Here is a 12,875-nt window from a genome sequence, read left to right as displayed (position 1 = left end):
TGTGGTGGTGCCGAGTGATGCTGTGGTGGTGCCGAGTGATGCTGTGGTGGTGCCGAGTGATGCTGTGGTGGTGCTGAGTGATGCTGTGGTGGTGCTGAGTGGTGTTGTGATGGTGCTGAGTGGTGTTGTGATGGTGCTGAGTGATAATGTGGTTGTGCTGAGTGATGCTGTGGTGGTGCTGAGTGATGCTGGGGTTGCGCTGAGTAAATCTGTGGTGGTACTGAGTGGTGCTGCGGTGGTGCTAAGTGATGCTGGTGCTGAGTGATACTATGGTGGTGCTGAGAGATGCTGTGGTGGTGCTGAGAGATGCTGTGGTGGTGCTGAGAGATGGTGTGATGGTGCTGAGTGATGCTGCGGTGGCGCTGAGTGATGCTGCGGTGGTGCCGAGTGATGCTGCGGTGGCGCCGAGTGATGCTGTGGTGGCGCTGAGCGATGCTGTGGTGGCGCTGAGTGATGCTGTTGTGGCGCTGAGTGATGCTGTGGTGGTGCTGAGTGATGCTGTGGTGGTGCTGAGTGATGCTGTGGTGGCGCTGAGTGATGCTGTGGTGGTGCTGAGTGATGCTGTGGTGCTGCTGAGTGATGCTGTGGTGGTGCTGAGTGATGCTGTGGTGGTGCTGAGTGATGCTGTGGTGATGCAGAAAGGCACAAAAAAAACGAGTCTAACAGAGGGCAGAAGGGCTGAAAAACAAGGGAAAAACTAGTCTAACAGAGGGCAGAAAGACACAAAAAACGAGTCTAACAGAGGGCATGGAAATTCAATGAGGACTTTCCAGGTGGCATATGGACTGATAAGTACAGCACACAGAAAGTTAACAACACAAAAGGGTTCCAGGGACCAGAACTCTCAATATGGCACGAATGAGATACAAAAGTAGAGAAAAAGCACCCAACCACTTTGATGAAAGCAAATAGAGTATATGAATTAAATACACACGGGACATACAAATGGGAGGAATAGAAGTAAGAAAGCAAGCCCAAGTGAAGTATGTTTGTCTTGAAAGGTTAAGGGAATGGACAGAATTGTGATCCTTGTCCGCTGCCAAATTGCATATTTCGTGGATGGGCTTGACTATGAGCACACAAGCGAATCGACAAGCAAACCGGATCACCCCCATGTCAACAGCCAGGTTAATAGGAAAAATGAATACTCTACTCAGAAGCGAGCATTGTAGGGCTAAAATAGAATCCCTGGCAAGGTGCACAGTGATGTAAGCAGATGGTAAAAAGACAAGCAAGTGTAAGTACAGGCTGATATCAGCTGGTAAATCCCTAGATGTTAATTACTCTTGCGTGCTGCTACTAGAGAACATGCTTGTTGCTGTGGATGTCTGGTAACACGTCATCTGATGTTTGCAAGGCAAGTGTGGGGGCATAGAGAGAGGCTTTACACAAGGAGAGCCCTTGCCCCCATTAAAAGGTGCGGGATTCACAGGAATCCAACCATGGCAAGGTGCCTGAACAATATGACGGGGGCATAATACCACGTGCTCTGAGTTGCATTAAACAAATCAATGAATTCTGGGACTTGCAGTTTTTGTTGGCTTAAATTGAACCAACTTAACTAAGAAACATTATAACAATGATTTATACAAAAGGTGAGCGCTGCAACCGATGTCTTCCGAACAACGAGTGATTTCATAATGCAGAACAAGGAATTATTTTAGTATCCAGTCAGGAGGGGGGTCATTTCAAACGAGCAAAGCCGAGTGGTTTGGCTTTTGTTGAAGAGATTGGTACAGTGCAAACGTGTAGAACGGATACAATTTGGGAACATTTTTACTTTATATCCTTGATGCAGTACATTGCTGAATACGAGAAGCAGTGAACGTAAAACGGTGTAAATATTTTAAAGAAACGTTAAGGCCAAAGACGCATGGCATGGATTTCGGGAACGAACTTCTCTATGTTCATCCTTCATTACTGACATGGACATATTATTGGACAACCAAGAAACAGCCTTGAGAACAAGCGTTCATGTGAAGCAGGGGATGGGGGGGGGGGGGGGGGGGGGGGAGAAATGAGAGACAGAAAGTATCGCTGGCCGGCCGTGGGCAGTGAATAATTAGGGGAGGAGAAATGCCCGAGGCCGAGCGAGCGCATGCTAGGGGAAGCTTCAGAAGCCAGTGGGAGGGAGGCCGATTGCTTTGATGTGGACGCAGATGGTGCCTGTGGCGGGAAAAGCGCGTGCGTACAGCACGCAGAAAGTTAACACAAAAGGGTTCCAGGGACCAGAACTCACAATATGGCACGAATGAGATACAAAAGTAGAGAAAAAGCACCCAACCACTTTGATGAAAGCAAATAGAGTATATGAATTAAATACACACGGGACATACAAATGGGAGGAATAGAAGAAAGAAAGCAAGCCCAAGTGAAGTATGTTTGTCTTGAAAGGTTAAGGGAATGGACAGATTTGTGATCCTTGTCCGCTGCCAAATTGCATGTTTCGTGGATGGGCTTGACTATGAGCACACAAGCGAATCGACAAGCAAACCGGATCACCCCCATGTCAAACAGCCAGGTTAATAGGAACAAGTTAAAAAAAATAAAAGGAGAAACGCGAGACACGGCCTGGCGGCCGTGAAAGTGAAAGTTGGGAGGGGGGAGGAGAAATGCGAAGTAAATAATTAGGGGAGGAGAAGTTAACAACACAAAAGGGTTCCAGGGACCAGAACTCTCAATATGGCACGAATGAGATACAAAAGTAGAGAAAAAGCACCCAACCACTTTGATGAAAGCAAATAGAGTATATGAATTAAATACACACGGGACATACAAATGGGAGGAATAGAAGAAAGAAAGCAAGCCCAAGTGAAGTATGTTTGTCTTGAAAGGTTAAGGGAATGGACAGATTTGTGATCCTTGTCCGCTGCCAAATTGCATGTTTCGTGGATGGGCTTGACTATGAGCACACAAGCGAATCGACAAGCAAACCGGATCACCCCCATGTCAAACAGCCAGGTTAATAGGAACAAGTTAAAAAAAATAAAAGGAGAAACGCGAGACACGGCCTGGCGGCCGTGAAAGTGAAAGTTGGGAGGGGGGAGGAGAAATGCGAAGTAAATAATTAGGGGAGGAGAAATGCCTGCCTGAGGCCGAGGGCACGCTGGGGGAGGCGTGCGCTGGACAGGGAGAGGGTGGGAGGACTTAAAGCGAAGAGCCAATGAAATAACTTTAAAAAAGTGCATGTGGCTAGAATGCATGTCCTTGTGTTCACGTGAACTGCATGAAATCGCCCGATGGTTAAGCTCTAGTTAAGCCCCAATATCTCTCGCAAGCTCAATGCGCATGCGCATTGACAGGCGAGACCTAAAAAACGGCTAAATATTTTGAGTATAGACATTGCATTTATAGTTTGATTTGCGAGGTTAGGTATACTTTTTTATTAAAACAAGTTCCATGCACCTGAATCTTGTGGTTCCTAAAAATTTGGTTTGGCGCTGACGATTTTGATTAGTTTGACAGTCTCCATCTCCTGTACCAAAACGTCAGCATGGCGGCCTGAAATGCATATCGGCTAAAAAAGGATAGTACTGTGAACTACTTACCCTTGGCTGCGGCCTGGAAACAACATAGCTGTAAACTCTATGGTCTGCTGTATTCACCATAAGTGGCCGGGCTGGAGGAGGACTGAACACGGCAGGAACACCCTCTTGTTCGTTAAGCCTGTCCTGGACAGCAGCCTGGAGAAGGAGGCACAAAAGTGGAATAAAAATGCAGATGAGAGAGACAAGAAGAGAACATCGAAACAAGCAGATCAGGAAAAAAAGGTTCCCAGCAAGGAAGCTAGGATAAAAAGGACATAGTTAAATCCCAACTGATCCTTATGTAAACTTTCAGATCCTGCCAACGCTAAATTGACCTACAACAGTTCAAGTTCAATCTGTCCTAAAGTAAGCATGGAAAAATACCTCAATATTCCAGTTATGCTGTTCTAGAGTCTGACGACACTGTTCCATAGACTCAATGCCTGTCAAATCCTGGAGACAAAAGAAACAAATGATAAAAGCAATTAAATATAAGCACGCATCTTCTGCCTAAAATGTTATCTGAAGGACATTAACATGCAAATAAGATAACATACATTTACAGACCGGCCTGTGCCTTTGAAACGCAGGTATGTTTGGGGCAAATATGTCAGACACCAGCAAGAGCCTACATATAGCAGATTCTGCCCCGCTCTAAGGGTCTATAAATATCTAGCCATGTAAGAGAATGTCACATTAAGAACCTTTATGGACTTCACTCGGTTTTACAGAAGTCACTGAGCCCATCAAGCTCCTGCACAGCCTTACAATGCTAAACTAGATGGGTTGGGGTAATTGGCAATCTAACGTGCAGAACACATGGCTGAGACCAAGATTTTTATCAGAGTAGTGGTTCAGATAACGCAGCACAGGGATCAGATGATCTAACACAATTACAACATATGTGCCTAACAGAAGCTTTGGAATCACTCAGGCCTCCAAGTAGATAATCTTTGAAAATTGTGAGCTACAACTCAAAGATAACCACCTTCAGTCTTACTGTCAATCAGAATGTAACGCTTCATAACTGCGCCAAAGAATACTGCAATCAAGTCCAAAAATAAGAAACAGCTGCTCATGCTCAATTCAAAATGTGGCTTCAAGTACGTAATTGCAAAAGTAACTTGGCAGAGTCTGTAGTCTACTGGTACAGCCTTATAAGTCAGTTCACATCATATGCAAATCACTAAAACCAGACCAGTAAATGTCCAGACCACTTACTTATCGAATCCATAAAATGGTTAGTTGAGGCATCACATATACATATATCAAAACAATGAAACAAAAAATTAACCACAGTGGACTAGCAAACACTAACCCTTTAACAACAGCATAGATAATAAATTGCTTCTGGCAAAAGTTAAATCCATAAAGTTTGAACTCTGGAGCCAACAAGAAACAGAGTAAAAACGTAAACAGAGAGACAGAAGGGCTTTTAAGATAAATTGTGAATAGCAAAGAGAACAGCTAGGCTGATCAACTGAAACTAAAGTGAAAACAACAGACAAGGACTACAAATGCAAGCAACACCTTATACAGAAACTAAAAAATCTAAAAATTGAGAAATCTTAAATGGGAAAAATGATGAGAGCAATACTGAGTGCAGAGACCGCAGAAGTGGAATAAAGACGGTAGAATAATTGGGAATACACAGAGGAAAGAGCTACTACAGAGTCAAGAGAAAAAGTCAACATTTTCAATGTGAAACAGATCAGACTACGGTGAAGCAATATATTCTTAAGTGAGAGGTCAGTCAAAAGAGGAACGCTGAACATTGAATAAAAGTTAGATTATTAGTAAGGCTCAGTTTTCCCTTTTTTACATTTGGAAATGCATTTTACTGGTGGCCCGATTTTTAAAAATGAGAAGAAAAAAAAAGAAATTAGAGTTTCTTTCAAGTGCCCATGCTGCCAGTCATGACCACCAGGCCAAAGCTGTGAAGACCGACAGCGCACGGAGTTTAACAACATAAGGAACTGTGAAATATCTCTGTCCTAGAAGAAAAAGATGGCAATAATAATCACCCATCCAGGATTCAACTGCAAGGCAACAATCAGTTAGAAGAGTGAAGCAAAATGTTAATAGAAAGAAACAAATTATATATTTGGGCACATTGCATGGGATGAGAGGAGAACCCTTCTCTATTTGTGGATGAGCAGAGCAATTCAATTCTTACCTTAAACAAAGTGGGAAGAGAATAAAGGGGACCTGGTATCTAATCTACTTTGCCCAATTATACAGATGTTAGCTAATAAATATGTGCCAGCGCCTTAACCTGGTACTAGGAAACAGGACCAATCTGTTCAGATGTAAAGAGCTAAGATAGTATTCAATTTGCACCTGCATACAAAGGCTGATCCTCTTAAAAACACAAACCCAATCTGCACTATTTTAAGCAGGACAAAAAACACCATATTGTTGTGAAACAATCCTTGCTTTTTAGGTCCCACCTGTCAGACAGTGCTAGCTGTCTAGTTGCGAAAAACCTAATGTGAATTTAAAAAGGGCCTACCATCAGCCCATCGTTTATCGTTGGTTGTTTTTTACCACACTCATTTGAATGCTTCTTATTTAGTGGCTTTCCCTACTCTTCTCATTTTTGTTACTCACCTGGAGCAGAGACTTATTCCACCCTTTTGATTTGCTGACTAGTATAATTTCACCTCTCACGTTTTGGTACCTACTTTTTTCTTTTTGGTTAAACACTCTATAAGAGTGCATATATCACCCGGCTTTCTTTCTTGTACGTTTGACCCCCCCTTAAAAAAAAAACACGCCTCGCCCGTATGCGCGGTGTTGCGGTTACTAAGCCACTCTCGCTGGTGTTTATCCCCAATCTCCTCCAGTTGATTTTGCTTTGGAAATAATCCAGGTAGTCTAATCAGATGTGCCTCTAGCAAAAATAAGTACATTGCCAGCTCTGGCAAGGTAAAACAAGCATTGGAAAAGCCAATAGTTCTCTGCAATCGCCAAGCTCCGAGCTTTTGCCATCTCCCATGGTTTTTTATTTATATGTTTGTACACACTGCTCCCAAACCATTAAGAGTCAAACGAGGTACACATGCCCTTCATAAATGGGGAGCAAGAAAATTGGAGTGTCCGTGGTACCAGCAAATGGTAAGCCTATGGGCAGGCTATGAGCCCATGATGTACATACAGTGTCTGTCAGTTCGAGAAAGTGCATACATGTCCTCTAGAGCTGAAACCTAAAAATGTACCATTGAGCACACTGGTATGAGTAGAAATCCTGCTGTATCAACTTTCATATGGATGTGTTCAGAGATAGAAGTGAGAAGGTACCACTAGCTACACAACAGCTGAGAAGAGCTGGCTGGGTATTAGGACAGAAAGAACATGGTGTATTGTGTATTATGATAGATACAAGTGTAATAAGAAGGTCCAAAGGCTTCAGGTAAGAAGGAATGTCTTTATTAAAATAAAGATCTTAACTATTAAGGCGGCCAATGAGCTTGCGTCCATGCAGACCGGATCCAACTGTGAACTGACTCAACCCCAAATGTTCGAGTCAGAATGCATGAATGCAACCAATTAGACAGCACGCTCGAGCTCTAACATTCCAGGAATGCAACATCTCCCCATATACAATTGTACACAGAATAAATTATAATACAGCAGTAGAAACCCAGAATATAACTTCGGGTAATTAAGTCTAGAGACAGTTCTTACAACTTACTAAAATATAGATCAAACAAAACTAAAAAGAGAAAAACAGAACACTCCAGCACTGCAACAAAAATAAAATAAAAAATAATTTAAAAAAAATATGTTTTATACATCATATACTTGAAAATAACTTTCCTAGATGCACGTCCACATCTGGTAGTAATAGTCACATTCCCTTGATCTAGAGGTCCCTATCCATTATGAGAGTATGCAAGAGACACACCCTCCTGATTTTCTCCATGACCTGTAGACACTTCACTTCAGAAGAACAAAAAAAGAAGATACAGCATTCAATTCACTACATTGAGCATTATGCTTATCATCATGAAGAGTATTATTCTATTTTGAAAGATCACACTCCAGTAGAACTCCTACAGGAAATAAAGTATCATCAGGAATACTCAACTTCCTAGTAATAATGTTCTTTTGAAAATCCTGTAAAACAATCAAATTCATTTTTGACCACCAACGTCCATCCATCAGTTGTACCAAAACACGAGCAACTTTACACTCTGAATGGGCAATTATAATGAAAATCCACGTTTGATCTCTTGGTGCTCGGGTTAGTTAACATAAGCCAAGTACCTATTTGGATTTCAACATTACTTAGACCATGAGCTTCATCATGATAGTTTTACATCTTGTTTTGAATCCTTTCAACCTGAGCTCATCACTAGTCATTTGTTCTGGTCTTTCTCTTGATGATGCTTTATAATCCAACCACATAGGCAACAAACCTGTGCTGGCATCTATACCCCTCAGTGACGAAAAAGGGGAAACCCCGGTGACTGTGAGGGGCATTGTGATAAGCCAACACCTTATTTCTTAAAAACTTCTCAACCTTTGCACTACAAGTAAGAGCAGTTTGAACTCCCTCTTTAAGCAACCTATTCACCCTCTCAATGGCCCCAATAGCGCTGGACTGTAAAGAGCCATAGGCTAATGTTTAAATCATGTTTTAAAGAAAAAACATCCATTTTCTCCAACACCAGTTGCACGCCGTTATCAGTGACCAATTCTAAAGGGTTGCCTTCCAATGCACCTTACTAAGGAACTCAATAGCTATAAGAGTACATATTTATAATAAACCCCTTTAGAATAATTTATCAGTACACCCATATACTTATTGTCCTCCGACAATAACGAAATGAGTCCAGAAAAATCCAATGCTAATTTGCTCCACAGAAACTCAGGAAAAGGAGTAGGTACTAAAGGAACTTCTTTAGTTTTCCAGTGATCGTTGGAAAGGGAAAATTCTTCACATTTATCTACAAACCCCTCCACTTGTTTGTCCATATAAAACCACCAAAATTGTTGCCGTAACATTTTCTTAGTGGATGTGGTACCAAAGTGTCCAGAATGTGCTAATCTGATAATCTTAGACTTCAAACTATTGGGAGAAATAAACCTACCGGCTCCAAAAAACAAAAAAAAACAAAAGAAAATCGCAGGTTCCACGATGATCTGAGATGACAATTTAACTATGACAATGCAATTCTCCTTGTAAATGCTTTAGCGGTGGCCACCACTTCCTGACATGCTCAATTACTTTCAATAAAATGAGATCCTCTGCACATGCTTTACTCCATTCTCCCTCACTGATGGTTCCCTGACATACTTCTGCTACTTCGACACCTGCTACAACACACTCAAGATCCAAACAAAAGGACTCTTCAGTTACTTGTTCCAAGGGCACTCTAGATAAACAACTGGCACGGGCACTGATTCCTCCTGTTATGTATCCAATTTCAAAATTGTATTCTGGTAGTTTAGACAGAATACGAATAAGTCTGGCAGAAGCTGCGTACATAAAGACAAACGTTGTACCCCAAACAGGTTTTATATTTTTCAATGGCTCACACACTAGCCAATGCCTCTCTATTGTGCTTTATTTCTTCTCAACTTCAGAGAGAATCTGTCATGCAAAAGCTATCAGGTGTTCTTCAGAACTAACCCTTTGACAAAGAAATGCACCTGAACCTATAGCACTAGCATCCGCTGAGATAATACAAGTAGCCCCACCCACAAAGGTTTTTAACGCTGGCACATTAGCAAGTGTTCTTTTAATTTCATCAAACATGTTTTTGCTTACACTGCCAAACAAGTTTTTCCTTCTTCCTCAATAGTTTTTTAAAGGTTCCATTAGAGTGGCATACCCACTCACAAACCTTGCATAATAATCGCACCATCCAATAAATGACTTTAATTCATCCTTATTCAGCTGGAATGGTAGATCCCTCAAGGCTTTGATTAACCGCATCGCTGCTGCGGTAATTTTTGCGCTGTGCGGCTTTTTTTCAAAAGCTGCGTTACATGACGAGCTCAGCTCGTCATCAGCACACGCCACCCGTGGCTGATGACGAGCTCAGCTCGTCATCAGCATCAAAGGGGTTAAATCATCCTAGGGTTTCACACCTGGTTTTTTACAATGTCTCAAATAGACAACAGATTTGGTTACAAATGCGCATTTGTCACGCAATACAGTCATACCACAATCAGAGAAAGTGGACAATACCTTATCTGAAATCTTATTATGCTGTTCAATTGTTTTAGCAAAAATTTAAATATTGTCCTGGAATGCTTGTACTCCATGAATATCATTGAACAATACACTAGTTTCTGGAGTATACTAGCAGAAGGTGCTAGGCCAAATGGTAAGCTTAAATATTCAAAATGCACCAAAAGGAGTTATGAATGTGGTCAAAATATGAGACTCTCTTTAGAGCTACTTGATGGTACACTGCTTTTACATCTATATTGCTGAAATACTTTGCCCCTCCTAAAGTTGTTAACACTTCATGAATTTTCGGTAACGAATGGCAATCCACAACAATATTTTTGTTTAACCCCTTCCATGCTGATGACGAACCCCAGCCGTCATGCACTACGGTGCTCGTGTGCTGATGACGGCTGGGGTTCGTCACGGCCCGCCCCTGTTCGTGTTGTTTACAGCACACCAGGGGAATCGCGGCCGCATGGAAGGGGTTAATGAGCGTGAATCCACACAAACTAATATAACCACTGCACTTACCCACTCAGCCACATTCACAGGTTCAATAATCCCATCCGCACACAGTTGGTCAAGAGGTTTCCTCAACTCTTCTCTGACACACAAACGAACCTCATGTAACACAGGTGTAACATTATGTTTTAATACAGTCTCGTGCTCAAACCCCTTCACTACGCCAATCTTGTCTGCATAAACTTATGGATTTTTTTTTAGTATAACACCCATATCACAAATGTTACACACACCATCAACCAAAATAATGGGGGTAAGTGTACCCAGCCTCAAAATCCTTCCCCATTTCCCTTGATCGATCCATATTAGAATATCCTTTCCTTTCATAGCCACATATATTTTAGTTTTAATGATTCTGTCATGAAAATTCAAACTGTCGTCAAAAAACCTTAAGGTCTCAATCTCTGTCACCATAGGCCATCGCTCTAATATCGGGTACACTAAGATGCATATCACCCCGAAGAGCCTTGAAAGTTCCTTCAGACTACATTGTCACTGGTGACCCAGAATCAACCATAATATTCACGGTAATCCCGCCACTTCTTACATCACAATATGGGCCATTTTTACTTGCCATGTGACCCGCACCCACATTAAAAGCCACCGTATATATAGTAGTGTTGGAAATATTTGCAACATCATGATAATTGAAATTAATCACCTCCTGTTGTTCCACTTCCGAAACAACTTGCATTGACATCTGTGAGCACACTTTCATGAAATGCCCAACTTTATTACATTTACTGCACTTTTTTCCTTGTGCAGGACACTTGTTACTAAATAATAATGTGAAAAACATCTATAACAAGAACCACCATGTAACAAAGCATTTCCCATTTTAGTAGTATCCTGTTTTTTGTTTTATAAACCCAACATCAACTTTTTCAGATTAACCAGTATTTGACAACATTTTAACTGACTTTAGACATCGCTCTATGGCCGTGGCTATTTTTTTTGTGTTTGATCCAGCGAAGGATTGGTACAGCACAACAAATGTTCCTGTACTTTCTTTATATAACAATTCAACATAATGTGGCCCCAAATATACTGATCAACGGCATTCTCAAACTTGCAAGTACTAGCTAAAATTCTCAAAGCTGCAACATATAGATCTATTAATTCAACTATGTCTTGCTTGCGGGAATACAAATTTAAAGCGTTCTAAGACGACACTGGGCTCCTCAAAAAATTGTTTAGACAATCTTTTTTTGCACTTCCACTAATACATTCCAATCTCCAGCATCCTCGCCCAGTGGTTGTATTTCCACAAGATTATCATAAACTCTTTGTCCTTCGTTTCCCAACAGATTAAACACTAGAGCAAACTTCTATATATATATATATATATATATATATATATATATATATATATATATATATATATATATATATATATATATAGCAAATGTCCCAAAGCGAGAGGAGCAGCTTTACAGCTGGTGCCGGCGGCGAGGGTTAGGACGCCCTCGCAAGTAATGTCAGCAAACAATCCTTCTATAAAGAAGACGCCGCACACTGCCTCGAATGTTGATTTGTTTCGTTTATTTTCTGTAGGTTCCCCACCTACGCGTTTCGGACAGGTAACTGTCCCTGATCACAGTTACAAAACATATGTCCATCATTTGTGTTTACTTTAAATAGCTGATGACACCACTTAGCTTGTAATGATGCATTGTGGGCTCAGTAGTTATGGTTTGAAATTATAACCAAACAATGCACTGTCTTTTGCCGGAGTGTTGCAGTTTGCGTCACAACTTGGGCTAGTTATAATGTTGTCTTGTAATTTTATTTTATTTAATGCGCGTGGTGTATTTACAACAGCGCGTTGTTTATCACCGTTGTATTATATCAACATATTCGGCCGCGCAGATTGTGGCTGTGGTTAATAATGGACTGATTGTCCATGTAAAAGACCTGTGGCAAAATGCCAGCTAGCTTAGTTGTGTCGTTTTGTGCATCGCTCACAGCTAATCCAGTGCATAGAAAAAATCATTGTATATTCTATATCTATTGCATGCAATTCATATCTTTCATACATTCTTAAATCATTAGAGTATTATACAGATCTTTGAAGTGTTCAGTTCATTTACGCAAAGAGAACAGTCATAAGTGTACATAAAGTTCCTCATCGGCGTGGAGACCCCAAGGGTTTCTAGTTTTGAATCTTATTAGTTTTGATGCGAGGCGTCTTAATTTGGTGATACGATCACCTCCTCTTTCATTCTCCCCCACTATGGCAATGCCAGCGTATCTCATGTCCTTCCAAGTTTTTCCTTGGTGAGTCCTCAAATGTTTGGCTGTTGCGTAGCTCAAATCGTTGTTTTGAATGGCTCTGGTATGTTCGAGTATTCTCTTTTTGAGTGGGCAGACTGTTGAACCAATATACTTTTTTTCCACAGAAGCATTCCATTTGATACACCACGAATTGTGATTCACAAGTTATTTTGTCCTTTATTTCAAAGGTCCTACCTTTCGGATCTTTTAAGGTTTTTAAGTTTTGTCCAATTTTACATGCTTTACATGTTTGACATTTACTGAATCCCTGTTGACGTTTCTCAAACCAGCTTGCAGTTCTTACTTTTTTGAGGTGGCTGTTAACTAGAGTGTCTTGAATATACCGAAAAGCTCCGTCTATTCAAGAC

The 12,875-nt window shown here is 41.2% G+C and overlaps 1 protein-coding gene across 1 annotated transcript in view; it reads right to left on the bottom strand.

Moving 5' to 3' along the window:
• Positions 1 to 12,875, bottom strand: part of FAF2 (Fas associated factor family member 2) — a 204,330-nt gene that overhangs the window by 154,082 nt on the left and 37,373 nt on the right. Inside the window, exons 2-3 of the mRNA XM_086931758.1 lie at positions 3,912 to 3,980; positions 3,549 to 3,683 (exon numbers count right to left, since the gene is read on the bottom strand). Of these exons, the coding sequence (XP_086787884.1) occupies positions 3,549 to 3,683; positions 3,912 to 3,980 (204 nt within the window). The remainder of the gene's footprint in view (positions 1 to 3,548; positions 3,684 to 3,911; positions 3,981 to 12,875) is intronic.

The sequence above is a fragment of the Lissotriton vulgaris genome, chromosome 7 (assembly GCF_964263255.1).
Source record: "Lissotriton vulgaris chromosome 7, aLisVul1.2, whole genome shotgun sequence".
Taxonomy (NCBI): Eukaryota; Metazoa; Chordata; class Amphibia; order Caudata; family Salamandridae; genus Lissotriton; species Lissotriton vulgaris.
Note: the sequence above shows the minus strand (reverse complement) of the source record. Positions and strands in the feature narration are given on the sequence as shown.